The sequence below is a fragment of the Typha angustifolia genome, chromosome 11, assembly GCF_048772165.1.
Source record: "Typha angustifolia cultivar Huaian chromosome 11, ASM4877216v1, whole genome shotgun sequence".
Lineage (NCBI taxonomy): Eukaryota > Viridiplantae > Streptophyta > Magnoliopsida > Poales > Typhaceae > Typha > Typha angustifolia.
The window spans coordinates 15,641,188-15,668,300 of NC_133249.1; the positions used below are offsets into that span (position 1 = coordinate 15,641,188).

General features: G+C 38.0%; 5 protein-coding genes across 10 annotated transcripts; 2 read left to right on the plus strand and 3 right to left on the minus strand.

Moving 5' to 3' along the window:
- Positions 1-13: 13 nt before the first annotated feature.
- Positions 14-1,727, minus strand: LOC140770213 (putative 4-hydroxy-4-methyl-2-oxoglutarate aldolase 2). 2 transcript variants are annotated; one of them, XM_073111276.1, is made up of 2 exons: positions 1,557-1,727; positions 14-713 (listed from the first exon to the last, which is right to left on the minus strand). In XM_073111276.1, the coding sequence occupies exon 2, from the start codon at positions 696-698 to the stop codon at positions 192-194; it is 507 nt and encodes a 168-aa protein (XP_072967377.1). In that variant the 5' UTR covers positions 699-713; positions 1,557-1,727; the 3' UTR covers positions 14-191. The 2 variants fall into 2 exon arrangements, with proteins under 2 accessions (XP_072967377.1, XP_072967378.1); XM_073111277.1 differs by lacking the exon at positions 1,557-1,727 and adding an exon at positions 1,342-1,500.
- A 979-nt stretch (positions 1,728-2,706) lies between these two features.
- Positions 2,707-7,104, minus strand: LOC140770169 (uncharacterized). The gene is made up of 5 exons (XM_073111209.1): positions 6,753-7,104; positions 6,392-6,514; positions 5,158-5,257; positions 3,737-3,852; positions 2,707-3,198 (listed from the first exon to the last, which is right to left on the minus strand). The coding sequence occupies exons 1-5, from the start codon at positions 7,008-7,010 to the stop codon at positions 2,962-2,964; spliced, it is 834 nt and encodes a 277-aa protein (XP_072967310.1). The 5' UTR covers positions 7,011-7,104; the 3' UTR covers positions 2,707-2,961.
- Positions 7,105-7,218: 114 nt separating this feature from the next.
- On the plus strand, positions 7,219-11,578 carry LOC140770165 (uncharacterized). Of its 5 annotated transcripts, none has more exons than XM_073111204.1 (6): positions 7,241-9,814; positions 9,964-10,190; positions 10,289-10,427; positions 10,514-10,578; positions 10,872-11,065; positions 11,154-11,578. In XM_073111204.1, the coding sequence occupies exons 1-2, from the start codon at positions 7,293-7,295 to the stop codon at positions 10,088-10,090; spliced, it is 2,649 nt and encodes an 882-aa protein (XP_072967305.1). In that variant the 5' UTR covers positions 7,241-7,292; the 3' UTR covers positions 10,091-10,190; positions 10,289-10,427; positions 10,514-10,578; positions 10,872-11,065; positions 11,154-11,578. The 5 variants fall into 5 exon arrangements, with proteins under 5 accessions (XP_072967307.1, XP_072967305.1, XP_072967304.1 ...); XM_073111203.1 differs by having other exon boundaries at positions 10,514-10,574; positions 11,143-11,578; XM_073111202.1 differs by having other exon boundaries at positions 10,514-10,574.
- A 435-nt stretch (positions 11,579-12,013) lies between these two features.
- LOC140770166 (eukaryotic initiation factor 4A-III homolog B) lies at positions 12,014-17,213 on the plus strand. Its single transcript, XM_073111207.1, has 8 exons — positions 12,014-12,488; positions 13,088-13,328; positions 13,414-13,494; positions 15,074-15,181; positions 15,261-15,380; positions 15,568-15,735; positions 15,959-16,045; positions 16,649-17,213. Exons 1-8 carry the CDS (start codon positions 12,193-12,195, stop codon positions 16,760-16,762), a joined length of 1,215 nt encoding a protein of 404 aa, XP_072967308.1. The 5' UTR covers positions 12,014-12,192; the 3' UTR covers positions 16,763-17,213.
- Positions 17,214-17,621: 408 nt separating this feature from the next.
- On the minus strand, positions 17,622-22,231 carry LOC140770168 (uncharacterized). Its single transcript, XM_073111208.1, has 9 exons — positions 21,906-22,231; positions 21,154-21,800; positions 20,453-20,552; positions 19,813-19,881; positions 19,348-19,468; positions 18,647-18,735; positions 18,448-18,509; positions 18,253-18,349; positions 17,622-18,098 (listed from the first exon to the last, which is right to left on the minus strand). Exons 2-9 carry the CDS (start codon positions 21,486-21,488, stop codon positions 18,042-18,044), a joined length of 930 nt encoding a protein of 309 aa, XP_072967309.1. The 5' UTR covers positions 21,489-21,800; positions 21,906-22,231; the 3' UTR covers positions 17,622-18,041.
- Positions 22,232-27,113: the final 4,882 nt, after the last annotated feature.

A 27,113-nucleotide genomic window follows, 5' to 3' on the forward strand; every position in this document is an offset into this window, starting at 1 on the left:
TCTAGACAACTGATTCGTAGGTGGTTTACAACCCACCAGTCTGTAAGCATTCAAATTTTTTATAGAACCGTGATCAATTTTATTCAAACAATGTATGCAGCTTCCTGATAAACACGGGACAATAGTTTAAAGAGCAACAGACACACATTGCTCACTTGCAGACAATACTAATATGACATACAGAGAAGAGGTTAAACAGTTAACTCGGTCCTTGAGATCAGAATGCCATCAGTGTCTGCATAAAGCCACTCGCCATCACAAATTCTAGTACCAGCAATGTGTATAGGGACATGCTTCTCGCCAATGCCCTTCTTGTTAGCCTTCATAGGATGTGAGCCTAAAGCCCTCACACCAATATCGCAACCATTAATCTCATCAACATCTCTTATGCAGCCATTAACTATAATACCGGCCCATCCATTGTTCTGTGCTTGTTGAACAGGGTTACCACCCAATATGGCACACCGCATGCTACCACCACCATCAACAACCAGAACTCTGCCATTACCTTTCTCCTCGAGAAAATCACGCACAAGAACATTGTCCTCAAAGACCTTGAGGGTCACAATAGGGCCTGCAAAGACTTGGCGTCGCCCGTAGATTTGGAAAATTGGCTGCAGTGCACGAAGCTCGCCATTTAAGATTAGGTGTGAATTCGCGTCGCATACTTCAGCAGTCGCCAAAGGGAATGCAGCCATAGATGCTTATTGATACTTCATTGGGGAAAAAAAAAAGAGAATAGTATCAGATTCAGCAATGGCAATGAAGGGATTTCTTTAATACTAGACAATCCAAAAGGAAAAGAGAAAGTTGTACTGTAATATCACTAAATTTACAAAGACATCTGCATGCCTTTTGCAGCAAGAGCAGAATATATCTACACAAGGTTACATAGCAGAATGACCCATTTTTCTCTACCAGCTGCAGTATACAGTGCCATAGCCAAGAAATCACCAATTTGTCTCGTTTATCAAATGTCATAAATATATGGCTTCAAAATCCAAATCAAACATCATAAGAATCACAAGACATGACTCCAAACAACAAAGTGATTAAACCACTCAGAGGAAGTAGCACTTACTAACACTATAAAAAGGTATTCAACATAATTTTAATGAAACAAGGAAAGAAATTTCAGATACAATATGATGTATCATGTATCAAATAGCCAACTTAGCTAAGCGCAATTCCACATGAATAGGTATTCAAGCTAAATTATCTTAAGTATTAATCAAATGACACCTGCATGCTGAGTATAGAGCATTGTATGCTGAGTATAAAGCTGCAAGTAGACATATTCCTATCCATGATACATAAAAAGAGGAGAAAGGAAATTCTCACTCGCAAGACCCGCCCTTTAATTATTTTTTTAGTTCTTCGAGAACAGGGAAGAAACGCCCTGGTCAATTAGTTCCCCATCACGATTCTAAAAAGGATTGGCTATTGGATGACCACATGAATCGCTGCAAACCGCAAGAAGATCGACAGCCAAATTCTCGAGAAAACCCTAATCGACGTGACAAGGAGAGATAGATGGGGAGATCGTGATTGCTTACCTTGAGGAGGTGGGAAGAGAAGGCTATTTCTCGATTCCTCCTCGCGATTAGGGAAGAGGAAGCGGAAGGACTGAAGGAGTTACGAGATCGGACCAAAATGGCCACGCGGCGATCGGCGAAGAGAGGATTATGGAATCGGAAAAGAGCTTATTAAAAGAGATGGTGGTGGTGGTGGAAGGAAGAAGGCATCGAGGTATTCGACTGTACGGAAGAGGAATATTTTTACGTCATCGCGGCGTCGAGAGGATTATTCACCTATGCGTCACGCGATTTGGGCCGGCCCAATGTGGAGGGAAGTGTTTCCACGGCCTCTAAAACTTCGAGATTCGTGCTTTTGAAAGTAGCGGTGTAAACGAACTGAGCCACTCTGGCTCAGACTCGATTTGATATAAATTTCGAATCTATTTTAAAAATTAGGCTCGGCTTAATTATATTCTAGCTTAGTCAGGTTGAGTTGAACTGAGTTTGAGTTGACCCCGAACCTAAAATCACAATAACGTGAAAAAGGAGAAGGCGGTAGCTTGAAGAGGGACCGGCTTATCAAAGTAAGAAGAGGCTTGTCGACAATGGAGAGGGAAGTAGAGAATGCAGTTCGTCAGCGACTCAGAAATAAAAAAGGGGATCAATTTTAGATCTGTGAATGTTATGTTAGCATTTGGAATATGAATATATATAGCTGAGGCTAAGTGAGTTAGCTTCGACTCAATTTGAAATTCAAATCGAGTTTAATATTAAGACTTATGCTTGGCTTGACTTAAGCTAAGTCAAGCCTAAGTCCGAGTCACTCGTTTATTTTGACACCCCTATCTGATCCATTATTTCATCTAAATCTAGAAAAAGAATCTAAACTATTACAATTTTTAATCGGCCGCAAACATGGCCTAATTTAATCTATAACGCCTGCTTGTTTGTTATATGCAGTACATTTGCTTATTAGCGTAAATGTGTGAATATGAAGTAGAATTATCTTAGAATTTATTCTACAATCGCAATAGTGCTGTTACATTTATTTTGCTTACTCGTAGCACCAATTAAGATCTCCAAATTATTAATAGATTTTATGTTTTGCTACTACAGGATTCTGCAACAAGTGAAGAGGTGGAATAGCACACTAAAAAATGTTATTAGACATTGATAAAGTGCATAAAGAGCCAAAAAAAAAAAAAAATCTAAAGCATAAATACATGAGGTTTGTTGCACCTCCCTCTACTATAGTTTCATAAAACTAAGAGACAGTCAAGATTATTCTGACCCACAAGAACAAACCATATAATGATGGACCAACTGACCAACACATAAAAAGAAAGTTTTTACAGCATGCAGTTGAGCCATTCACATATAGAGTGAGTTGGGAGGCTATGGATAGTAAGCATGAGTTTCACTTCATAACAGTAAGAAGAAAGATTCAAGAAGACGGTGAGGGTCGAGTCCGAGCTGCAACTCTTTCTAGAGCCTTCAATCGGTTGGCTACCATGCGCGCTCTTTGCTCTTCTGTGATCTGAATCTTGCTCGATAAGGTGCAAGTAGGGGGTGCCACTTGACTTGGTTGCTCACCTAAAGATGCATGTTCAGGATTTACTTCATGGGAAGCAATCTTCTCTGAAGCTTGACTTGCTTCCTGATCTCCAGAATTGTGCAGTTCCTGTTGTTGCAAATGGAAATTCTGAAAAGTTATACATCATAGGAATGTAGAGACATTTCACAGAAAAATATGTCCACAGATGCCTATCAACTGTTAATGAGTTTTTGACCTTAACGATACAGCAACTAAAAAGGAAGTAGATTTTGAATTCAATTATAAAGAAAGAAATAAAAGAGAGAGAGACAGAGTAGAGAAATCCATATTGTGAGAGATGCAAGACTCCCATTTCAATACCTTAAGGAATTCTCATCCATGGTATTTAATTGTTGATCTTAGTATAGAATTTACTGTTACAAAGTTAATATCAAATTCATCCCTTGCCGCAGAGGATTCCTCTTCCATGTTAGTTTTTCAACTCTGCCTCACTAGGCTATTCTATACTTTGTGCAACTTTTAGATGCTTACAATTGTAAAGGTAATATGAACTAAATATGAAAGGCGTCATGAATAGAGGTAGGATGCTAGTGAAAATCAAAGAAAATGAATGGCATAGGTTCTCATGGTAAATACGAACTAATAGAGTGGCTGCTGTTACAACCTCTGTAGTATTTCGATAAATATCATCAAGGATATCTTCTTGTACAGCGTCAGCACTGTGACCTTCCACTGGTGGATCTACTCTACCCGAAGCTGGGTCTCCAGTGATAGTATCTTCTGTGACAATAAGAGTTACAGTAATCTTCCAGTTTCATGCAGAAATATAGTGCCCAGTAGTTTAACTCAACTACAAGGAGGAAATATAAAGTGTAAACGAAGAATAAATTAACAAACATGTAAAAAATTTTGAATTATTTAAAGATTTCTTTCCAAGTCTGCCAAAATGTATTGACCACAAAGTTAACACATGATATTCAGTTAATATTTTCAACTCATTAACTCCAGGAGCAATTTAACACCAGCTTTAAATCCAGAGTCCCTCCATACAACTCATGAATTAAGAATTCTCATAACGACAAGGTCTACTCGATATGGATTAGGCATGAATAAAACCCTTGACAAAAATCTTTCAAAAATTATTCAGTTAACTATATATAGCACAACCCAATCCAATCCTAATCCTTGTTTTGTAAGTTGAGAATTGAAGTGATCCCTCTCTTATTTTGATTTGTATCTATTTCTTATTTTGAATCTCAATGTCTAAATACTGAGAAAAAATCCCTCTTCCCAGTGATAATATATGTTGTATATGTAGATCCTAGATGTGAAAATAGACATAATTCATCAATGAAAGGGTGTACATGAATATCCATATGAAGAGAAAAAATAAAGCATATCGAACAATAAGATCGATAATATAAATCATAAATCGAGTTTGGGTTCAAATTCCATAGGTAATATAATCTAATATGGATCTTTTTGCTATATTGATAGAGAAATGAAACACATTTTAGTCCTGATTTCATCTACTTAATGTTTTTTCTGAAAAAAAATAAGATTGGCTGAACTTGAGAATTGACTCATTATATGAGTAAATGATTGAATCAGATTAAGTTAGGTGGTACAAAATAAATTGAGTTCTATCTCCTATTTATCTATTATTGAATTAACTGATCAACTTGCTACCGGGCATTTACTTTTTATTTGTGGCACTATTCAAAATAAAATTTCAACAAATTTTACTTTATTATAATTATGAGAATCAATCCTACTACTTCTGGTCCTGGGGTTTCTCCTTCATAAAGGGTTACCCGTAATGACCATAAACAGTTGCTCCTAGAGTGGCCAAATAAGGCTTAGCTGTTCTCATAATTAAAGAGTCAAAATTAACAATCAACATATACGACAGGCACAAAAATCATTGAGCACAAAATTAGAAGAGGCTAATGTTTCTCCCAAGTATTTTTTTATTGCAGTAGGTATAAACATGATACCAACCAATAACCTGTCCTGTGTATAACAGACGAGCACATTCTACAAAATTAAGTGGAATAATTCATTCACAAATTGAATGTTACTCACCTACTTCACAATCTGGGTTAACTTGTTCGACTGGTGGCTCATGCAATTTTGTAGGGTCTCCTCCCCTAGAAACCCTGTCTCTCAGTTCTGCAATGCATCTCTATAGAAGAAAAAAGAAACAAGAAGAAAATTAGAAAGGCAAAGAAACAAAATGGTGTAGATATGTTGAGAAAATTAAAACATGTTTGACAACACCAAAGAAATTCAGAAAGAAAGTAAGGGGCATGCTTGTTCATTTACTCCACAGGCAGAAGTCCTCTGTTTGAAAGCATATACCTATACTGACACAATCCCTCCACAAGTGTTTACCAACTAATCATAAATCTACATCCTTAGCCTGGAGTAACAAACATGCCAGAATCCTGATTGCCAAAATTTGTTTGATGGTAAAAACAACTTCAAAGAAATAAAAGGGAAAACTTGATAGGTGGAATCTTATAAACAGTCGTATACAAATACATAGACTTGATTACAAATTATTGATTGTTTCAATAGAATAAGCAGCTCACAACTTCCGCTTGTTCTAATTTCCAAGAGAAAGCATGACTCACCTCTGCAGTAATGCAGAAGAATGTCATGATCAATTGTCATATCACATAGATTGCTATATGATTTCGTCAAATCAAACAATTGCTACACATGGGGTCTTCTCTCTAGGCAGGACTCCACCAAAATCACCATGACCACCATATCGAGATGAATATGATAATATCCTTCTTCGTCGTGATCAGTAGTTTGACCTCTAATGAAGATGTTACAAATTAAGCAACAATATTCCCCGGACAAAAATGTTAAGGGCCAAAAACTCCAAATACACCATGGAAAATCATTGAGATGACAAAGTTGCTTCCCAAACTACTATGTGACACAACTAACATGCAATCCCAATTGGGGAAAAAACACATACTTTGGCAACTGAATCCCTATTTTTCATCAATTTCGCCCCGGCAAGTTCTTGTTAATTCATCACAGAAACAGAAACAGCCAGGTTGTAAAGCACTTGGTGAGGAAAACCTTTCTTTTAACTGACATTAAACTACAGCTTACTTTCTTCGCCTGATTCAGCTGCTCTTTTTTTATTTCAATTGGCAGGCAAACTATTAATACTTTATGCCAACTGTGATCCTCCATAATCCATAGAACTAAAGTTGAACCTATCTTTAATAGCACAATCAAATATAGGGATGCTTCCATGGTACCATGCTGAACTCTTTTGTGAGGAAGGTCAACTTACCCTAACTCGCTTAGTAGCCCCAACTTGCTCAGTTTTCCGTACGAACTGATCAAAAGAGTAGTAAGGGATCAAATGAGAGTGCCATTCCGCATATAATCCTATCAGATTACCCAGATCGGTCACCTGCACAAGAAAGACACGATCAATCCAAGGAGAGAAGAAAAGATACCAACTTGCCCAGTAGATCTCTTTCTTCCAACAATCTGACCTAAAATGAAACCCGACGCTTTTTATACCAATTTTTTTAATAAAAAAGAACAATATTTTTCTGGAACCAAACGGATCGTATACATACGGTAATGACCTTAAGCCAGCCGAAATCAAGACCTGAAGGGAATCGAAGGCAAAATCGGAGCTTTACCTCGTGGCCACGACCGTGGTACTTGAAAGAGCGGGGGAAATGGCGAAGGACGTAGCCGAGGCCATCATCGGAGAGCAAAAGATCCGGTGTCAGCTTAGGCCTCGTCCGCGGTGCCTTCTTCGCGGAAGATTTCACCGCAGGGTTTGCTGCTGAAGAAGATAAACCGCAGTCTCGGGACCAGTGTCCCGGCTTCCCGCACTTGAAGCATCCCGTCGCCGGCGCCGCCCCTGTTCCGGTTGCTTTCTCACTACGCTGCATTCTCTCTGTCTCTCTCTCTCTCTCTCTGTCTCTCTCTCTCTCTCCTCTTTCCCTCCTCTGGTATTTATGGCGGGAAAAATGAGCGCCAAAGCTTTTAGCGCTATTCGACTCTGTTTGAGTCAAACGGGCGTCGAGGGCGGACCCAAACGGATCCGGTCGGGTCGGGCCCAAACAGCGAATCTAATCTCCGGATTCGCATGTAAGTCTTGCTCGAGGAAAATACTAACCAGATTCAATAAACGGGCGGCGCCGGGTGGGCCAAAGTAATCTCCCTCCCCTTCCATGACCCCCAAGATCTGTTTGTTAAAAATCCTCCACCGCAACGCCCACCGCCCTTCTCTCGCATGGCTTCTCTTCAAGCACCTCGTCTCCTCCCCCACCTCTCCTCCCCCTCCCCTCTCCTCCTTCTCTTTCCTCTCCCGCCTCCTCGCCGATGCGCGCATGCTCCCCGAGCTCGACCATCTCCACCGCCTCATCCTCGTCCTCCTCCCTCGACTCCCCGCCTCCTCTTCCCACCTATATCTCTCCTCCACCTCCCTCGCCGTCTCCAATGCTGGCCTCTTAGACCCAGCCCTCTCCTTCTTCCGTTCCCTTCGCTCTCACTTCCCTTCGTCGCTTCCCCCCATCCGCTTGTATAATTCCCTTTTAGACCTCTCCCTCAAATCCAATCGCCTCGAACTTGTTGAATTCTTGTATAAAGATATGTTAGTGTCCGGGATACGTATGGAGACATACACTTTTAATATTTTGATGAGGTCGCTCTGTGATTCTGGGCGGCTGGACGACGCCCGCTTGGTGCTCGACAGAATGCGCGTGAAGGGTTGCCGGCCTAATGAGTTCAGTTTCGGGATATTGGTCCGTGGGTATTCCCGAGCTGGGCGGAGTCATCAGGCTCTGGAGCTTTTGGATGAGATGGGACGACTTGGTTTTAAGCCAAACTTGGTTATCTATAATACTTTGATATCTGGGTTTTGTAGGGAGGGGATGGTTGATGAGGCTGAGAGGCTGGTGGAGAGGATGAGGAAGGAAGGGTTGGTTCCAAATGTAGCGACATTTAATTCAAGAATTTCCGCTCTTTGTAAGGCGGGGAAGGTTTTGGAGGGTTATAGGGTTTTTAGAGACATGCAGGAGGATGAAGAGTTGGGTTTGCCGAGGCCAGATCAGGTCACATTTGATGTAATGCTGGATGGATTTTGCAGATCAGGGATGGTGGAGGAAGCTAGGGCTTTGGTCGAGTCGATGAAAGGTAGTGGCTTTTTAGCGAAGCCGGAGAGTTATAATATATGGTTGTTGGGGTTGGTCAAGTATGGAAGATTGCTAGAGGCCCGAGAGCTGCTGGAAGAAATGGTACGTGAGGGTTTGGAGCCTAACCTTCACTCATATAATATTGTTATCAATGGGTTATGCAAGGAAGGGATGATGTTTGATGCAAGGTCAGTGGCGACCTTGATGAGAAATAGTGGAACCTCACCTGATACAGTAACATATACTACTTTACTTCACGGGTATTGTGCTAAAGGGAATCTCTCTGGGGCCAACAGGATTCTCCATGATATGGTCAGTGATGGATGTTTTCCGAATTCTTTTACCTGTAATATCTTGTTGCAGAGTCTATGGAAAGAGGGTAGGATATTGGAGGCAGAAAAATTACTAGAAAAGATGAATGAGAAAGGATATGGCTTAGATATCGTAAGTTGCAACATTGTGATTGATGGATTACGTAAAAATGGGAAATTGGATAAGGCAATAGACATCGTTAATGGCATGTGGCAGTATGGAAGTGCAGCCCTTGGTGAGCTTGGAAATTCATTCCTTGGTCTAGTGGATGATGCACATGACACTGGTAAATGTTTACCTGACCGAATCACCTATTCAATTTTGATTAGTGGCTTGTGCAAGGAGGGCAGGCTGGATGAAGCTAAGAGGAAATTACTTGAGATGACAGGGAAGAATATTACTCCTGATTCTGTTATCTTTGAAATGTTCATATATGGTTTCTGTAAGCGTGGAAAGATGTCATCAGCTTTTAAGGTTCTAAAAGACATGGAGAAGAAAGGTTGCACTCCTGGAACAAGAACATATAACCTGTTGGTATGGGGATTGAGAAGTAAACAACAAATTGATGAAATCCTTAAGTTGATAAATGCAATGAAAGGCAAAGGCATTCGTCCTGATGTGATGACCTACAATAACTTGATTCAGTCTCTTTGTGAGGGAGGAATGATGAACAAAGCTGTTCCTCTTTTAGAAGAAATGTTGCAGAATAGCATTGTACCTAATATAACTTCTTTCAGCCTGTTGATTAAGGCTTTTTGTAGGGCTTCCAACTTTGACACAGCTCACCGCATTTTTCATGGTGCTCTGACTACATGTGGCCAAAAGGAAGTGCTTTATAGCTTAATGTGTAATGAACTTTGTACTTGTGGAAAACTGTCCAATGCTATGGGGTTACTGGAAATTGCTTTTGAAAAAGGGTTTTACATTGAGAGGTTCCCTTATAAGTTTCTAATCGAGGAACTGTGCAAAGTAGATCAGGTTGATAATGCCCATAGCCTACTAAATTCTATGCTTAGTAAAGGTTATCTGTTTGATCCTGCAACATTCATGCCTGTGATAGATGCACTTGGAAAAAGAGGAAATAAGCATGAGGCTGATGAACTATCAGAAAGGATGATGGAGATGGCAGCTCATGGTGATGACTCCAGTGCTGCCTATCATGCTCATTGTGGTGAATTGAAAACTAGACATAGGAAACAGAAGCAAGACATTTATCTTGAAACTGATTGGCGCACTCTTCTGCACAGGTATTACTTGTTTTACTATTCTATATTTCCTCTTATACATTTCCTAAATTACTGAGGCCATTCTCTGGCCACAAAGATTTGTGAGTGGAATAAAGGGTTTCCTTGTTTTCTATGTTATCCTTAAGTGGCTAACTCTTATTGATCTGCAGAGATGATGGGACTGGTATAGCTATGAAAGTTCTGAAGCGAGTTCAAAGAGGCTGGGGTCAAGGAAGCATACCAAGTCCACGGCCACAAAAAACTGACCTGCTTGACGAATGGGAAAGCACTGGGTAGTTATGCATCACTGGACTGTTAGTACTTTGTGTAAGCACTGAGAAGACCTAGCTGCCTGAGTATACTCCATCACTATATTAGAAGACAAGGTTCTTTCCAGGTTTCAGCAGTACTCTTAGTTTCTCTTAATAAAAAAGAAATAAGTAGCTGTAGCTTTTTCTCTCCTACCTCTTTTATCTGTTTATATAAATTTGCCAGGAGTGAATTCTTATAGCAGCAAACCTCCAAAGTTCTCTGGTGCATGTATCTACTCCGAAAACTTGTTAAATTTCTGACATAGGAATACCATATGGAGGTACCCTTTCTGCTTATGAGAACTTCCTCCGCAGAGTTCAAGGTTTGGGATTTCTCACCTAAAAGTATCTCTTTACTTCTGGAGCTTTATTCTTTCTTTCTTAACCCCTTTAACTTTCACAATTTCAGGGTTACAATGCAATGGAGTTGACAGAAGTCATAGTCCAATGCTTCTGATGCTTATAGAAAAGTATGTAAGTCTTCTTCTCCTTCTTTCCGTATTTTCCGTCTCCTATTTTAAGTTTGATTTCTTATTATATCGTTTCTTTCTGTGGTGCTCAATGTTTCACTAACTTTATCTATTCTTTTTGTCAAATAAAATCATTTTACATTTATTTTTAATTTGTGTTACTGTTGAAATTTTTATCTCTGCTTCACTTTAGGGATGGATATGGTTCATTTTACATAAGTAGGACCTTCATTATCAACTTATTCAATCAAAGAAAACTTGTTTGGTGGTTCTAAGACTGTTGAATCATTTGGGCAGACCTTCCTCAATCACTGGAGGAATGACTACAGATTGCAACGAGATGCTGCTTGGTTCTACAACTTGATTTGGACAGAGTTTTTGCTATGATGACCTTTCAAGAAGATATCTCGAGGAGTATCACATTTTCTCTGCTGCAGAAGTTTTGTGCATTTAGAGCAGAAATCATCTTACAGTCAATGCTCTTAGAAAAGGTTGCTGCAATTTCTTATATCCTTTCCACTCTTAATATGCAAAAGATTCTTCTTTTGACTTTCAACGATGATATAAGTTTGCTTGCAGATTGAAGCTCTGGTTGACATTTCAGATTTTCAACAACACTATTGTTGGGGCGATGGGTGGAAAAAACCACTTAAAGACATCAACATACCGATACAGCTTGTTAGTCACAAACCATTATCTTATATTATGTTGCGAGAAAGCGTCGAACACCATGATTCAAGATTATATATAAATCTCATCTCAGTCTTATGGTTTTCACATATGACTCGAGGATACCAAGGTTTTGCTTATAAACTGACTGTCCTTGTCAGTTATCTATTTTCTTTTTTCTTTTTTCATCGTAACGAAATTTGAATGAATATAAAGTTCAATAGTGAACATTTGTAGTAGGCAAAAATCATTGGAGAGCAGTAACAATGGTTCTGAGTTAATGTCGAATTGTGTAGGTGAAGTAATAAAGGTGAATATACCAGAGGTTATTGGAATATCCGTTGTATGGCATTTGCATGGCCTTTTTGCACCATCTTTATCTTGGTGTTTATTGAATGATTTGAAACCAATTGTAGCGCGAATTTCGTTTTAAGAAAATTGTGAATTATATTACTGTGGCTTTGCAAAAATATACTTCTTTTATTGCACTTCTATTCCTCTATCTTCTTACTCTATATTTGGAATTAAAACTGCGAGGTTTTTTTATAAATAAAAAATAAAAACTTTATATTGTTTGATTGAAAAAAAAAGAAGAAGTGAAAATAGAAATTAAAAGTTAAAAACAAAAGAATTGGTTTACATCTACTGGTTGGATTACCCGGATCCGACCAGCCTTTACCGAACCAATCGCATTTATAATCTAATAATAAAACCAAACTAAGTTATCCGATTCTAATAATTGTGCCAGAAACTACCAATTTCATTCGCTTCTCTACCAAATGGTTTTTTTGGCTGGAAATACTCGCCTCCACAAACGCGTCTACTGTATCGTATTCAACTTCAAGAAGGGGGAGGACTTAATAGTAGCCCTACCCTGCCTTTGAAAGCTTCCTCCAATCCTCTTTGTTAAGGTTCGTGCTCTTCTGCGAGCTCTCTTCCGACCTCTCACATGGCGGCGACGGCGGCGGGTCCTCGGGGACGCGGCGGTGTGGACGACGAGGCCTTGGTCTTCGAGACGACCCCGGGGGTGGAGGTCATCACTAGCTTCGACCAGATGGGGATCCGCGACGACCTGCTCCGAGGGATCTATGCGTACGGGTTCGAGAAGCCCTCCGCGATCCAGCAGCGAGCCGTAATCCCCATCATTAGTGGCCGGGACGTGATCGCGCAGGCGCAGTCCGGGACGGGGAAGACATCCATGATCGCTCTCACGGTTTGCCAGATGGTTGATACCACTAGCCGAGAGTATGGAACCCTTTTGTTTTCTTTTCCTCCTTTTCTGTGTTGATATAGTTATATTCTTGCTAAATGTATAACTTCTTTGTAGAAAAACTAGATTTTGATTTGCTTAGTGGGATCAGTTTTGGAAACCCTAGTTTATATCTAAGTTGCAAAAATTGGAGGAACGTAAGGTGTTACTTTTGAGATTTCGGGAAGTAATAATACTTGGACTTCTGCTTGAGCTGTCTGTTTGGTAATTGACTAATTATACTGTAATTTGCGAGTTTATCGGAAGCATGCGCTTAAAGTAAAATAGGGGTGTGGACTGAGGAGATGCTGATCAAACAACTGACGACTTTGGGCCAGCCCTTGACTCCATTTGTGTTGAAAATTGTGTTCTTACAGTATGAATTTGTGGACGGGCCTCATAATAGCCTTAGCAGTCAGTTGGACCTTCTAGTGACATTATCTACATTTACATCTTTTGCATCTGTATTTTACAATTTTTATGTTTTCGGTGCAAGATTCAATTTATTTCATTGGGAGATTCAGCTTATATGGTCAAAATCATTCAGCTTTTGGTAAATTAAATATTCTCAGTAAATTTTCCCTTTTCTTAACAGGGTCCAAGCATTGATTCTCTCACCCACTAGAGAACTTGCCTCACAAACTGAAAAAGTAATATTGGCTATTGGTGACTACATAAATGTACAAGTTCATGCGTGCATTGGTGGGAAGAGTATAGGCGAGGATATCAGAAAACTGGAGTATGGCGTTCATGCTGTCTCGGGAACTCCAGGCAGAGTCTGTGACATGATTAAGAGGAGGACATTACGTACAAGAGCTATTAAACTCCTAATCCTTGTTAGTTTTCATTTCAACTCCTTTTTTTTTGGAAAATTAATGTTTAAAACTATCCTCCCAGACTAATTCTATGGCATTGGAATAGGATGAATCTGATGAGATGTTGAGCAGAGGATTTAAGGATCAGATTTATGATGTATACAGATATCTTCCCCCAGATCTTCAGGTATGATTTTTTTTCATGCCTCATAATACTCTCTTTTCTGCTTTCTTCTTGATGTACTATGTTTCCCTATCTGTTATTTCAACTTGTAATTTTTAGCACACCAAAAAGCTAGTACTCCATGGAAGAAGTACTCCAGATCATGTTCACTCAATACATTTCTAGAGAGGTTTTAGTTTTAAATAATTTCCCTTTTCTTGCAGCCATATTGTATCTATCTGCCGTTTGCAATATATATCTTGCAGACATCTTTTTTTCTTTACTTTTATATGGTATAGTATCACTAATTTCTTGGAACTTGTCTTGGTCAGTTGGTCTTTTGTTTTAAAAGACATGAACACATCTGGATTAAGTTGATCAAATGCCTATTTGGTGTATTTGAGTTGGAACAATAGTGCTATTTGTCATTCTCCATTGAAGCATTTTGCACATTTGCTCCCTCATGTTCTCTTATCGCATCTTTAATTTATCATATTCTATGTCATATTCCTCTTTCTTCACTGTACTTGCTCTCTTTTCTAGTGCTATTCGTGTTCTCGGCATCCTTCAAGTTATGTACATTCATGTGCTGTTTTTTGAGACAGAATATTAATGAGTGCTCTTTACGTTATATTCCAGTGAAGGGTCTCATTTCAATTTGTCCCTAGATAATTTCTTTCAGGTTGGCCATAGTTTAGCATCTGATTGGAAAATTCCTTAAGCTTATTGTTTTCTTTGGGAAGTTAGCCTACAGTTCTCTCTGTAAACTGCTTCATGTTCTCAATCCATTTCTTCAAGTTATGTAATCTTTTAATGCCTACTCTTACTGTTTTGCTAATGAACTCAATCTGTTGCCAATTACCATTACTTCAATGGATCTGGTTGGATGTCAAATTATATAATGCATAGCCATTTATTCTCCTTTTTGTTTTACTTGTCTTTTTACTCTTTAAATTTGAGTTTGCCATATTTTGAAGACAATTTATCATGTAGTATGTAGAAAATTTTGAGCTTTGTGGATCTTGCGTCAGTGTAAAACTTAAACACATTATCTCTGGGCTAACTACCTTAGAGGATACATGGCATTTATACCACAAAAGAAGAAACAATATTCTTCTTGGACTGCTGGTTCCTATGCATGACACATGCCGCAAGGTCAGGAAGAAGTCTGGATGATCTATCACTGAAAAAACAAGAAAAAAGGGAAAAGACTGCAACACATACTGCAGATTTATCAGAGAAAACAATACATTCTTCTGAAGTTAACTACCAGCTGCTAACAATTACTTCACCCAGCTGGGGTAGTGCTGCTGCTATGCAGCAAACCATACTTTAACAACACAGAAATGGTGAGCACAGAAAATCTTTACAAAGTATCAATAGCAGAGAAAAGAGGCTAAAGTAGTTGGTCAATTAATCCAGGTCTTGATGCCCCGAAAACTAGCTTGGATGTTGGGGACCTTTAAGAATAACCATCTGCCCTGTAGTTTCTCTCAGGAGAGCCTAGCTGGAGAAGTTGATATAGTATTGTTGCATCATTAGGAGCTTTTGTTGGCATTAATTATTAGAAATAACATGTGCCTATCTGTACTTGTTTCTGTAGGTTGTTCTGATATCTGCTACTCTTCCTCACGAAATATTAGAGATTACTGGAAAGTTTATGACTGATCCTGTTAGGATACTTGTGAAGCGTGATGAATTGACCCTAGAGGTAAATATATCCTCTGTTCTTATTTATTGTTTTGAAGTTCCCTGTATGTGCTGTTTCAGTGCAATATCTTCTCATGCAGGGAATCAAACAATTCTTCGTTGCTGTTGAGAGAGAAGAATGGAAGTTTGATACATTATGCGATCTTTATGACACTCTTACTATCACCCAAGCTGTTATTTTCTGCAACACAAAGAGAAAGGTGAAATCATATATTTATATCACTTCTGTACTTCTCATCCACAATACATAGTTACGAGAAATACATAGTTCTAACCTTTGGTCTAATAATTTGGTATTTCCAATTTAATGGTAAAACTTTTCTAGAAAGTGAAAACTGCAATAAATGATGGTTCCATATAACAAAGAATTATATGTTATTTTGACAGGTTGATTGGCTGACTGAAAAAATGCGTAGCAATAATTTCACAGTATCTTCTATGCACGGTGACATGCCTCAGAAGGAACGAGATGCAATAATGGGTGAGTTCAGGTCAGGTGCAACTCGTGTTTTAATTACAACTGATGTATGGGCTCGGGGGCTTGATGTTCAACAGGCAAGTTACAGCAGACTTTTAGCTAGCCGGTATTTTTTTTATATTTTGCACCAATTTCTTCCTGAAAGTTCTTTTGCATTACTCCTTTCTGTCCAGTTCCTAAAAGGTGATAGTCTTTCATATTTCTGTTAGTCTCTTATGTAGTATGTACCATATATGTTTAATGCTGCTCTATCATGAAATTTAACCATCTCCTTTTTCTCCTTTTCTTTCCTTCTTCCAGGTTTCTCTAGTGATAAACTATGACCTTCCAAACAATCGAGAACTCTATATACATCGCATAGGTCGCTCAGGACGTTTTGGGCGTAAGGTATTCAGTTGTACTTTTTACATGAGAAGCATTTTTTTGTTGTTTTTATTAAGTTACTTTAGGTTCATTCTCGCTAATAGTTTATTTATCTGTCTGCTTGAGTTGGTATGATATTACATGAATTTGATATGTTTCTAGCATTTTGATCTTTGCACACTATATGTTTGCAAATAGTCCATTAATTTCTTTCATTTTTGAAAGATAGGCCCTCTTTTTACAGAAATTGGCTGCTCAATATTTTTACTTTTCCATAAGTGCCTAGTTGATGGAGTAAGTTTGCCCACTGATGACTGATGTTCTCTTGGATAGATGTTTGTAAGAACTGGGTGTTTAACATTCCTTTACCGGAAGAAATTGGAAAGAAAGTAGCGTTCTATGGCTGAAGAAATAGTACAACGTTGCCCTGCTTTTTTACAATCTGAGCATTTAGGCACTTGACTATCTTGTTTTTAATCCGAACATCAAGGAATTTAGTTTTCCCTTAGTTTCTACTCCAACTTAAATGCTTGTTCGTGCTATAGGTTACACTTTCTAAGCCTACTTCTATGATTATGATGTTCCTTGAAGTGCTTTCTCTGAATTTATCTTATTGGGATGTTGCAGGGTGTGGCCATAAATTTTGTGCGCAAGGACGACATCAGGATACTAAGAGATATTGAGCAGTACTACAGTACACAAATTGATGAAATGCCTATGAATGTCGCCGATCTTATTTGAAAGTCTAAACTTTTCTGAGGAGAGACTATTGTGAAAGCAATGTGAAGGAGAATATAATCTGGATCGGTTGCTAAACTACTGGCTTCTATCTTGTGAAGTTTGTCCAGTGTTGTGGTGATGCCAAGTTTGCTTCCTTCTTACTGTAAAAATATGGCTTGCAGGTTGTTGGTGGCTGAACAGAGTTGTTACTGGAGTGGCTTTTCATTTGCCTAATGTGTCTTAACACCCTAGTCTTTACGACGGTCTAAATGATTTATTTTTCGAATGGATTCTGTAATTTGAGTAACATGGTTGTGTTTTAGACAATCACATGTACTTACTGGAATGGTGACCTAGATGAGGTTGGGTTTTGTTGGTTTATCTCTGTTTGGCAACAAATACACTGTAGAGTCCCGTGCAAATGTGTATTCTTTTCCTTTTACAGCATGAAACTTTTGTTGATGACTGCAAATATCCCACTGGCCTCTTGTCCTTGTTATATTCTCAAAATGTATTTATTATCTCCTATCCTTTTTCTCTTTATTTTCCTTCTATTTCTTGCTGGAAAAGTGCCCATACATTTGTTAGTTGACTTTATTATGTTGCATTAATGCTTCTATGTTGTTTTGCGACCTCTTATATTTCTTGATTCTCTTCAAATGTATACCAGCAGAGAAGAAGAACAGATGTTCACTTCTTGCAATATTCCACAACATTAGACCTAAGATATAATTCACGGCAAGGTGCAAAATTCTGTTTGAATTCCAAGCTTGCAACTTTCGAGGTATGAACTAATAAATAAATGCCAAGCTTCATCAGTTTGGTTTCACCCACAATCGACCAAGTTACAAGACCAAGAAAAGAGCAAGTAGACGAAAAATTGCACAACCAACGGAAAGCGATCGGTGAACTAATAATGAGAACTTCTGTCCAATATTTACAATCACCCTGGTTAAATTCATAATATAAACCGAATTGATCGTTGTATTATTCCCCCCCTAGTGTTATAGCAGAGCGAATAAATTAATCACTGGCAAGCATCAAAGCTATTTCCAAGTTGCATTTCAGTGAGCATTTGGCTTCAAGCTTCATACTGGAGGCTGAGGGCGAAGAGTCAGCTTGAAACTCAAAACTCCAGGAAAACATCTCATCAGCTTGGTGCATGTATCAGTATAGGATACTCTCCTGGTTCTGAAGTGGGTTCTTCCTCCACGATGTTTGTACATTCGGGAGAAAACTCCCACCACCTTACTGGATAAGATCTAATTACATGAGCCCACCATTATCCTATGGAAAGGAATCAGCATCTTGGTTCTTGCTTCAAATGAGAATTACTGGGTGCACCATAGGTAGCAGCCTCCACAAAAGAAATATACTATATATCAGTCTTAACTATCTGAGCATTTTTCTTAATAGTAAACCATATCTTTAAGAAGACCAAAAAACCAGACCATGATATAATAAGAATCTTACAATCATTCCAAACAAATTAGATAGCATGCGAATCTTACCGTTCTGTTGAGTTGCAAAAAAGAACTTAGATATCCATCGTTTACATGAACCGGTAGAGGAGGCATCAGGCACATTATACCAGGCATCTGACTCATTCTGCACATGGATTTGCCATGCCCAACAAATTTATACTAGGTAACTGCTAATTTTTCAAGTAGCATGACAACAATTAGGATTGATAGTTAGAAACATACCTATTCAAAATTGTTGTGATGTTGTTACTTGTGTGAAGGAACAAGTCCGTGTTCTCCTGCATCTACATTAACCAAACGAGTGGAACTCCAACAATAAACATAAGATAGTAATATAGTTAATTTTGAAATTCAATAATTTTGTTGCCCAACATAATCCAGGTAAGTTGTTCCAAGAGAACATTTGAATAGGTATACACACCTTCAATGTTTCTAGATTTGTTGCAATCTGGCTAAGTAACCGCTCATTTTCATTTAGAAGATGCTGCGTTATGCTGTCTACAACAGGCACTATTTAAACAGCAAGAAAAAAAAAAAGATACATGATGAGAACAGGTAGTCACAATCAGTACAAATAATTGTGTACATTATTGACCACATAAAGCAAGCAGATATTGTCCTACTGTGACATTACCATTCTCATCAAACATCAGCTCGAAGAAATAAAGATAAGGTGCTCTATATCAAAGAAGATGGTTTCAGTCTGGTCATATTTCAAATCAAAATCCAGTGTTTAACACAACACATCAGATGAACATATTTAAAAGATTGAAGGAGCAAATTTTTCATAGACCTTGTTAGCTAATCTCTCATTATGTAAAACAAAAGTATTGCTTACTACCTAAAAAGTTTGTCTTTTCACCAGAAGATGTCATAAGTGCATCTCTGTAATATAAGCTCATTACATGCAAGCAATTAATGTCTAACGGACATTCATGTTGGAATTGAGAAGAGTAGATGTGCAGTTGTGCACAAAATACTCTCATTTTTAAATATATTGTTTCAAAATCATGAACCACTGATCTCCTGAATACAGACAGAACTTATCATCATACCAAGTACATCCTCTGTTAAGATATAAAAAAAACTAGCAAAAACATTTCATAATGAATGACCGCAAACCTTCATTAGAAACCAGATCGTTTTGCTTTGAATGATGCATCATGAGTGAATGAGGAGCCAAATAGCTTGAGGAGGAAGCCATGTGACAGTTAGCTGTTGGAGTAGAAGACACCATCTTTTCCTGAAATCAACATAAAACAGGTACTGTATCATTACAAATACAGCATCCTATATTAGGAAGTTAAAGTTGCGGAGTAGAGTTTAGGACAAAAAAACTACTATGTACTAAGACCTTTTAATACTATGAGAAAGATAACATGAAAATCCATCAGGGAATTATGAGAGATTTCATCAAAGACAAGTACTACATATATCTTATAGACTAATCCCTATTCAAATCTTGACTCATGGGACCATTTGAGCTAAATTTCTGCAACAGCTGATTGAATGATGTAAAACAGATTCACAAGCAATTATATACTGTAAGCACAGAGAAATCCAATATAACAACAACAAAAAAAGTACCTTCATGTCCTTTAGTTTTTTCCCTGTATAATGTTCATCAGGCTTCCTCCTTTTACCAGTGTCCCTGTTCTGTAGCAAATACATTTACATCAGGGTGAAAGGTGCAGACCACATAAATGCAAAAAAAGGAAATTGAGAGAAATAGACGACAACCACAAATTAGCATAGATTATTTCTTCCTATTACATTAAAACTTTTTCGCAATATGTCAACTCAACAGCCAGTACAGGATTACAGTAAAATCGGTTACACATTTTATGCCAAATAAGCCTGTGTTTCCATTAAATGCCTTAATTAATCATTTTCTTGGTTTCTGTGATGTTGAACAAATTTCCCTTTAAACTTGAAGAAATGCTCAACAATGCCTCCACATGAAATAAGGAGATCCAATAGTGGATATGCACATCAGTATCAAGCCATTTTAAGCATATTTAAGATTCTCCAAACAAACTAGTTAATTAACTTGAATTAAACGGGACAGTCTGGTATTCCAATCATAAGCTTAACTCATATGACGTCTGACTAAATCAGACAAAATGTGTTCACAGGGTAGAACAAAAGGAGAAGGAACATCACAACTAACTGCAGAAGAAAACACAGTTGATATATCTGAATAAAATCAGAACGTAAATGAACTCACAGAAGTCCAGCAGCACCTCAAGGCAACATCCCTGATTGTTCTTGTAGGCAGCATAGCTGCTATCTTGATATATTTCATTATATTAGGTTCATGGGCATATCTGAAATAGGCGATGGAAGAATTAATATCGAAACCAAGAGTAATATATTAAAAGAAATCAGTAAAGGGAGAATGACATGTAATATTAGTCAGAATGAGATGATGATAGTTTGATGAGAAGTACAAAGATATAGATTACTGCAATGGTTGCAGAGGCATCAGTTAGTTATTGTTGGGGTTCAAATGATCAGTCTGGATGATAAGTTTTAATCTAACTCATAGAAGACAAGCACAGCAGGAAACTTATATAGAAAAACACCCGCTTGTAAGAACTTAAGTAAAAGCAATATTTTGGCAATCTTCATGAGAAAAGCTCTAAAGAGATTAGCCGAATTACATCTTTATAGAACACAAACAAAACATATTCAACTTTTTATGGTGAGCAAAGCTAGATAGTGACAAAAGAACTTCAAAAGGACAAGAAGCATTATGTTTTTCGAAATTTTGACTCTACTGCATGAGACATTACCAATTTATCATAATCGTCTTATATGTAGCCATGAAAGACTATCAATATCCACAACAAATAATGATCTAAAACAGAGAATAATAACAAGGTAAAAACCAAGAGGCCAGAGGAACCATAGCAATACACAGAATACCTGATGAGGCCTTCCTTTAGTATGGCCAATTCATATGGAGACCAATCAGTAGGGGTTCCTGTGACATGTTTGTACTTGGGCGTCGATCCGAGCAGCACATCACTCGAAGAGCTCCCAGATGGACTTATTGCAGGCATATTAGTAACCATGCTCCTGGGAAGATACATCCCAGCCGTGCTGCCGCTGCTACTGGTTCCACCTGAGCTGCTCATGCCTCTCGATGTCATCCCTGCACTGGGTTGTCCTGCCCCAGATTGGAACGAGACCATGTGACGATCGTAAAATGACGAAGGAATCATCCCCTGGTGAAAGCCCATGCCGGAATCGGCTGCCATTTACGTATTAAATGCCACCAGGAAAAACTATGCAGCAACCCACTGCATTGATTGCAGGACGCTGTGGTCTAGAATCACTGATCTGAGCTCTAACTTACGACCAAGAATCCAACTTGCAGCAAAAATGAATCCGAATTAGCACCCCAAGCTATTTCAATGATCCAACCAAGCAAGCATCTCCCGCACGACAAAATGCCGCTGAGACCGCTATCCCCGCTCCCCCCCGCAAAAGGCACCAAATTTAGCAGCTCATAAACCTACAAGAAGGCAACTTTTTTGTCCTCCCCCCTGCGACGGGAGCCGACCAAAACCCTAAAACCGACACCAAAGAAAACCCGGCTCGGAATCCAAATCGAAACATTAAAGAGGTACGAAGGAGAAGAAAAAGAAAAAGATCGTCTCTTTCCGAGAGAATACCTGGCTCTGCTTCCCCCTCTCCAGCTCCTCCGGGCTCGAAAGAAACAAAACCCAAGTAGGATTAGGATTAGGATTAGGATTGGCTTCGGCCTTCTCTTCCCCTTCTCTCCAATGGGAAGCCAACCAATGGCATCCCCTCTCTCTCTCTCTCTCTCTCTCTCTCTCTCCGATCACAGACACCAAACAAAAACCCCCGAAACCAAAAAAGAAAGAAAGAAAAAGACGAATAAAATAATTCCAACCTCTAGAAATTCGGCACAAGGCTGCGCGAATCCCAATACCCACCTTTGATGCTAAAAGCCTTTTAATTTAATTATCTCCCCCCTCTCTCCCTCTCCCCCCCCCCTCCCCCCTCCCTCTCACTCTCTCTCCTCCTTTCCCGTCTCCTTTCCCCTCACTTGTCAAAAGAATTCGTTTCTTTTTCCCCCAAAGAGAGCGAGCGCTGTGTTTAAGACCCCCCCCATTCCGGGCCCACTTCAACCAGTAAAGGAGACTAGGCTCCAATTTCGAGTTAACTACGAGAGTGGCATTTTCGGCGGCAAGGTGTCGGGCTGAGATGAGACGCACTGCCCGCGATGGTGGAGATCTGGCCGTTGGATTTGACAGCTTTCTCGGGAAGGGCGAAGGGAATCTTGAATCTGTTTGACTGTTTTTGGAGCACATGGTAGGACTCTTCTTTGGGGGGGAGAAAGGGAAGGAGGTTAAATAAAAATTATTTGATAATTAAAATAACTAATTGGACCACAATTTTTATCTTAATTTTTTTTTAATATAATATTTATTAAATGATGAAAAGAGGGAAAAAGTACTTAAATTTCTTTTATTTTTTTATTTTTTCAAAACTCTAAGATTAGGTTTTTCGAATCTTGAGATTCATACTAGTTGACACTAGTGGAGCCGTGTATACTCCCCCGGGACCATTACCCCCCTTTATATTTAGATTTTATATGAGAATTATTACCATGAAATTTTATATATTGTACCACCTACCTCCCTTCTTTTTCTTTTCTTATAAGAAGTTCGAAAATTATTGACTATGGATCCTTAGTATTAACGTCTTTTTTAATTCGATTTGTTGTGAGATATAATACATTCAGCAACTACTTGTAAGTGATTAGATAAGAATTTATTAGAGATAAAATTTAAACAGATAAGGTTAATCCCCATCAGAAAATTCAAGCACGCATCTTAAAGTTGATGATACATACAGATATGCGTGGATTCCACCAGGGGTAAGGCGTGCTCGTACGTTTTTTGTCCTTGGACGGGATCCCTTATCGGAAAAGGGCGATGAGCCAATGTGGGGTGGAAACGTGTCGAGATACAGTTGGTTGCAAGTGGCGGCAGAAAGGGTAGGGCCAGGGTGGAGGAAGAAAAAGGCAAAAAGGACCCTGACATAATAATATTCGGAGAAGTGGGCCCAGTCCGCTGCACCCAAAGCTAAGCCCACCAATGGTACTTTGAATGTGAATCCCAAACCAGTGGGAAAAGAAGAGGGTCTCTCACTCTCTCTCTCTCCATATATGTCCAAACTATTCTAGTTTTGTAGATCATGGTAAAATCCATCCTAATAATTTCAACAAATTTTATAAAAAAATAATATTAGAATATAAAAAAGTAGATTGAGGTTTCAAAAGTCCAACCGCTGGCATAAGTTAGATTGAATATTTAAATTAGGTTCAAATATTTGCGAGAACGAATAATCTAAAGTGCGCCGGATTTTCGGAGGATTAGTTTCGAGAGCTAATCTCATTAATCTATTTATAATCTATATACTCTTGAATTGTTAAATTAAAAAAAAAATATTCTGCCACTACCTTTATTTGAAAAATTATCATTATGTTTGATTCTTTTGCCTTCTTAATCACAAATCATGCTGTGTTTTTATTAATCTATTAAAAGTTTTGGAGACAAGATGCATGATATGCCATGAGAGAGAGAGGAAGTGAGGCATTGAAGCTGACCCTCTAAAGAGGTGATTCACTTCAAAGGGGAAAAGCATCGGACACCATTTTTGAGTCCCTTATTGATCCAGTGGAGTTCCAACTTGCATGTTGCTCTAGCTTTTGTCACTAATCCTGCAAGCCAAATTTATTTATCTAACATAATTACCAATCGAGATTTTAATCTAACAACTCACCGACAGTCCCGATAAATATTAGGATTGGTAATTAGTAAAATCCCGACCGGAGCACTATATGCGCATAGTTTGCACATCCGGCCCTTTTATTTAGCCTATGATTATCATTAGAAATGAGCTTTGAATTAGTTTAATTGGATGGTTAATGGAGGTTGCAGTGGACAATGGGAATCAATATGTCTACTGTGAGATAGGAAAAGCTACATAGTGTTCCACATTGTGTGGCTCCAAAGCAAAGCATAGATTTGAAGGCCAGAAGAGCAAAAGCAAAGATTTATAGGACGTGAGATTCTTCTTCCAGCCGTGCAAGAATCCTCAAGGAGTCATCAGCCTCAAAAGTTCTTTCAAAGATTCCCAGAAAGTGACAACTAAACTCATGGTTGTTCCTGGGATCTAACATCAACCCAAAGGAATCCAACCATGTAAGCCAATCGTCACAACGTGATCACATGATTAAATATTAGTCCACCAAATTAGAAGAATCCATAAATATACGGCTGTCAAAAAAGCTTGCTTCGCTCGTTCATGAGGTTGGTAAAACTCGACTCGTTAAGAATTCGAGCTTAATTTTTGAGCTCAAAAGGTTAATCGACCTAAACCGAGCTTAATCTTTTAGCTCGAAAAGTTAATCGAGCTAATGTCATTGATTAAAACAACTACTATTAACTCTCAAATATCATTTATTCTCTATTATTAACTCTTAGATATTTAGTCCCATATAACTAATTAGACAATATAAATATAAATTTATAATTATTATTTTTTAAAATATAATGAAATTAGATTTGGATCGAACCGCAAGCTCGTTAAGCTTGCAAACTATCAACCCGAACTCGAGCAAGCCGAGCCGAGCTAGCTCAGCTCGCTCAAGCTTAACTTGTTTACACCCTGAATGAATGTAAGAAGAAACAACTATATGTATATTAGTTTCTACTATATATATATAAAGCGAGACTATTTTACCCTCTTGCAACTCATATAATGACCATAATATCCCTGCTTAAATTAGCTAGCTTATGTGACAGTATCATTATCTTCTTGTTGAGTAATGAAATATTCTCTAATTTGAGGTAATGAAGACAAAATACTGACATGGAATGATAAATACTTATATGTAGGTTGTCTTTTTATAAATTTCCTATACACAATTTATATGCCAAATCTTATATTAAGTTCTCCGTACAAGATTCCTGCAAGTAACACAATTAATTTAGATAAATATTCCATAGAAGTCAGCCGAATTAATAGCTATTCTATTCTTACTTTATAGTCTCCATTGAAGGTTGTTTAACTTAAGCTAAGCACTTAGTTTATCACTAAACCTTTCTTTAAAATTCCCTTCCATGTGGACCGTCTCGAGAGTGATTATGTTTAATTAAATCTAATGATATTTATAAAAATGGGAATTCGTTATTTAGCATCTCTAACAAGTAAAGGACAAATGCAACCATTTAGCATAAGCACGAATTTCGATGCTGGTTAAGAGTAATTAATTACTTCAAATGCTTAAACAAGTCCAGTTTCAAAGATAAGGCCCATTAGGAAATTAAGAACGTATTATAGTTCTGGCCTGTGAAATATAAGGCCCATTAATTTATTTTTCTTTTTTTCCCAAGTAGATTGCATATATTTTATTTCTTTTCCACATTACACCACCTATATTTTAGTCCTGTTATCTAAAACCTCCTCCTTTGTAACATACTTTAAAAATGGTTGATTGGTTCCCCACCTTTTAAAGGTATATTTTAAGGGGAAAAAGAAAAAGAAAAAGAAAAATATTCGACGAACGACGAACAACGAAGGAAGTGTTTGTTTTCTTAAAACATTTTTACATATATATATGGCAAACCAAAAATATAATATTAAGGGGAGGGTATTAGGTAAGTGTGGGCAAAATATAGACAAGACAAAGCATGATTAAATCTTAGTCTTAAAGAAAATTTTTCCTTTGTTCCTATGAGGCACTACCAACCCTGATAAGATGCTCTTTATAACCCTATACCAACTTTGTTTTCCCTTGTTTCGTATTCATTAAGGTTCTTCTTTAGGGAGATAATTTTTTTTAATGTTAGTCTATATGGAGGAACAAAAGATAAGCTCAAGTTATTGCACAATTGCTACATACTCTTAACATTCTTTCACTTTTTTAAAAAATATTATTGTCCCAACTTTAGATGATTCTTAGATGACCTCATTTACTGAAAAGAATATTAGAATGTGTGAGTAGCTTAATTAACAAGTTCTGTAAATATTTTAAAAGCCATCAATAGAAGCTTGAAACGTAGCTCATAAATTAAGCAAATTAATCCATCATATATAAGTAGCCCCCAAGTAGTGGGGGGATCCTTAATTAGTACTCATAGGTACTAAATATCAGTAGCTTATAGGGAATTGATTCAAAAGAACTGCATGAGTTCATGCAAAATGGTATGTGTCATCCCTTGATTGGCCGCGAAATCATTCAGCCAACCACGAGCCGCCAAGTTTTTCGACGGTAAACATTAAACGTTAAAGTAAAACCGTTAGATTTTCCATTCTATTGTTAGACAAAACTGATAGGAATAAGAGTAATTTGGATACTTCAGTAATTTGTTATATTTATTACAGTAGGGGGTTAAAGTGATTTTACAGTAGTGAAAAGGGTATAATATATTTAACACTTTATATATTTTAATGACTTGCATTCTATGCTACCAGAAAAGTTTTCAATCTTACAGGACTTCACATGTTAAGATGATGCCAAAAGATTTGGAGTATATATGTGTGAGTGTGTGTGTGTGTGTGTGTATATAATTACAAGAATATCATTATTTTTAAGCTCAAATAGGATAGATGTGGGATAAATTGGATATCAAGATTAAGTTTATCCAAAGGATGGACTTTAAAGCTTCTAAGTGTGTGGATGGAAGTGCAATGATGTAAACTTTTCTAATGCAAGTATGGGTAGGTTCATTGTAAGCAATAATATTCTTTGGGGCATTGGAAGTGAGTGAGCTATCACCTCACAGGTACATGTGGATCTTCTGTACAGCAGTACTACAAATCATACAACAATTGGCAGAAATTTA

What these genes read in the sequence shown, in the direction of transcription:
- LOC140770165 (XM_073111204.1), top strand. Translation starts at nt 7,293, where the DNA reads ATGACCCCCAAGATCTGTTTGTTAAAAATCCTCCACCGCAACGCCCAC. An exon ending in TGGCGCACTCTTCTGCACAG is followed by an intron (nt 9,815 to 9,963) that starts GTATTACTTGTT and finishes ATTGATCTGCAG; the next exon opens with AGATGATGGGACTGGTATAG.
- LOC140770168 (XM_073111208.1), bottom strand. Translation starts at nt 21,488, where the DNA reads ATGGCAGCCGATTCCGGCATGGGCTTTCACCAGGGGATGATTCCTTCG. An exon ending in CTAAAGGAAGGCCTCATCAG is followed by an intron (nt 20,553 to 21,153) that starts GTATTCTGTGTA and finishes CGCCTATTTCAG; the next exon opens with ATATGCCCATGAACCTAATA. An exon ending in AAAAACTAAAGGACATGAAG is followed by an intron (nt 19,469 to 19,812) that starts GTACTTTTTTTG and finishes TGTTGATTTCAG; the next exon opens with GAAAAGATGGTGTCTTCTAC.
- LOC140770166 (XM_073111207.1), top strand. Translation starts at nt 12,193, where the DNA reads ATGGCGGCGACGGCGGCGGGTCCTCGGGGACGCGGCGGTGTGGACGAC. An exon ending in GTTGATACCACTAGCCGAGA is followed by an intron (nt 12,489 to 13,087) that starts GTATGGAACCCT and finishes TTTTCTTAACAG; the next exon opens with GGTCCAAGCATTGATTCTCT. An exon ending in ATCTTCCCCCAGATCTTCAG is followed by an intron (nt 13,495 to 15,073) that starts GTATGATTTTTT and finishes TTGTTTCTGTAG; the next exon opens with GTTGTTCTGATATCTGCTAC.
- LOC140770213 (XM_073111276.1), bottom strand. Translation starts at nt 698, where the DNA reads ATGGCTGCATTCCCTTTGGCGACTGCTGAAGTATGCGACGCGAATTCA.
- LOC140770169 (XM_073111209.1), bottom strand. Translation starts at nt 7,010, where the DNA reads ATGCAGCGTAGTGAGAAAGCAACCGGAACAGGGGCGGCGCCGGCGACG. An exon ending in TAACCCAGATTGTGAAGTAG is followed by an intron (nt 3,853 to 5,157) that starts GTGAGTAACATT and finishes TTATTGTCACAG; the next exon opens with AAGATACTATCACTGGAGAC. An exon ending in TTTATCGAAATACTACAGAG is followed by an intron (nt 3,199 to 3,736) that starts GTTGTAACAGCA and finishes TTGCAACAACAG; the next exon opens with GAACTGCACAATTCTGGAGA.